Raw genomic sequence first — 2,059 nt, 5'->3', positions numbered from 1 at the left:
AAAAAAAAAAACAAAAATTATAATTGAATCATAACTATAAAAACGTGTCAATCGTCGACGGTTACGTTTCCATTGGATTCCAGGATAACTTATTGTAAGGACATTATTATGGGTTAACTCATTTAGGGTAGAAACTAAGCCCGGAGATATTTTCAGATAGACGTGGCTGAAATTTCTATTTTTTTGGTAAGTGTTTCGCCTTCATCATCATCATCATGAATCCATTATTATTACGTTGGACAAAGGATAAGATGGGTCAAAACAGAATCAAAGAACATATGTTTTATTTATTTATTTTTATTAATTTTAAAGTAATCCAAGAAAAAATAATTACATTCGTGTAAAGCTTACTGACAATCGTACACATACATGGTTTATACAGGTACTTCATATCTTCCATAAAATTGTTTTTACCTAAGTAGGTACCGGATGTTACAATTATATTAACTTATCTAACTCTTGACATCTAATTTAAAATGGTTCTAATAAAAATTTAAATAGGAAACTATAGCGTACCTAAATACCTACACGATAATTTTTTAACTAAACAAACTACAATTAAATATTAATTTGAATTGATTTTCGTATCTTGACTAACTAGCTTGACAACTACATATGTACAAATAAGTTAGTACGTATTTTTATTTTGCGACTTTAGCAAAAAAACAAAAAGCTCCATGTCCTCCAAAGTAAATTTTAAACTTGAACCAGTATAAACCATGATGTTTACGTAAAACAGAATAAGTGAATGAATGTCTTTCGACTTGAATTTCCGGGACAAAANAAGGATTTGTGGCACAAACTGGCAACATCTCTGCATTTCTTAAAATTAAGTATTCGCCAATTTTACAAGGACCTCTCCTATAAATAGGGAAACAGCCCTTTGCATCGGGAAGGTATACGTATCCTGCAATTGTTTTTAATAATTACAATTTAAAGGTATTAATAATGTTTAATTTAACACACGCACCAGGTGAGCAATCACAAATCCAATCCGCTTTTTGATTTCCAGGATAAAGAAGTTCATTTTCTGGACAGTAATAGGGTGCAAATAGGGGAACTCTGTTCTATAAATAAAAAATTGGTTATCTGGCGTAATACCATTAGTTTGTCTTGTTTGTAATTATTATTAATAGACTATTAAGTGAAAGCTTACATTTTCATTGTTCTTATTGTGATTAGCGTCATTTTCAGGAAAAACGATAATTTCTTTTCTACCCTGTAAACTAACACCACCAAAACTGATTGTCACACACAATAATAACACTGTCACAATTTTTAACAACGAATGAGTACGTTGTTTGACCATTTTTTTTTGTTTTAATTAAAATCTGTTTTCATTAACAAATCCTATTTCATTGATTAAAAACTAACGCATGCAATGACCGATTAAATATTCACAGAGAACTTCGTGAACTTTTATCAGTGGCTTTTAGTGATAATACAGACACATATTCGCAACAAATGTAACAACAACAATAACGTATAAATATATTTTAGAAATGAATGAATGTAAATAAATTGTTTGCCATGTGTACAACGTATAAATAATATTATGCTTGACTCCCGTTATTATTGTTTGTTACTGTTGTATCAATTAGTTAGTATTCTTTCGTCATTTATAAAAACCCAGAAGAAAAAACCTTTCTCGACATACGGTACGTCCCAAACGTGTAATTTATACACTAAAAAATATTAAATAAAAATTAATAAAGGATTAATTGTTTATGGAACAAATAAAACTTGAATGCTGACATATTTTATTGGACCTTATTCTATCAGTTCTGGGGAGATACAGAACCCTAAAACTCCAAACAAATACTTTTATTTTTCTGGTCTAATGTAATAAATTATAATTCAAAAATTTGCAATATGAAATTCTTCTTTTAGTTTTAAAATTGTGTTAAAAAATAATTAAAACTAAACCCAGTTAAAAAGTAGCATAGTTTTCAATTGAAGCTTTTATTTGCAATAAACTTTTGGCAATATGCTAATAATTTATAAAGGTACCCCTTACTTATTATTCTTTGATTAGCAACAATTTCGATAAGATTAAACG

At 28.6% G+C, this 2,059-nt stretch overlaps 1 protein-coding gene across 1 annotated transcript; it reads right to left on the bottom strand.

Moving 5' to 3' along the window:
* Positions 1-641: 641 nt before the first annotated feature.
* LOC112905475 lies at positions 642-2,051 on the bottom strand. The gene is made up of 3 exons (XM_025978005.1): positions 1,157-2,051; positions 971-1,067; positions 642-907 (listed from the first exon to the last, which is right to left on the bottom strand). Exons 1-3 carry the CDS (start codon positions 1,307-1,309, stop codon positions 642-644), a joined length of 516 nt encoding a protein of 171 aa, XP_025833790.1. The 5' UTR covers positions 1,310-2,051.
* Positions 2,052-2,059: the final 8 nt, after the last annotated feature.

The sequence above is a fragment of the Agrilus planipennis genome, unplaced genomic scaffold (genome assembly GCF_000699045.2).
Source record: "Agrilus planipennis isolate EAB-ADULT unplaced genomic scaffold, Apla_2.0 scaffold195, whole genome shotgun sequence".
Taxonomy (NCBI): Eukaryota; Metazoa; Arthropoda; class Insecta; order Coleoptera; family Buprestidae; genus Agrilus; species Agrilus planipennis.
The sequence above is the reverse complement of the archived record's forward strand: the minus strand, read 5'-3'. Positions and strand labels throughout refer to the sequence as shown.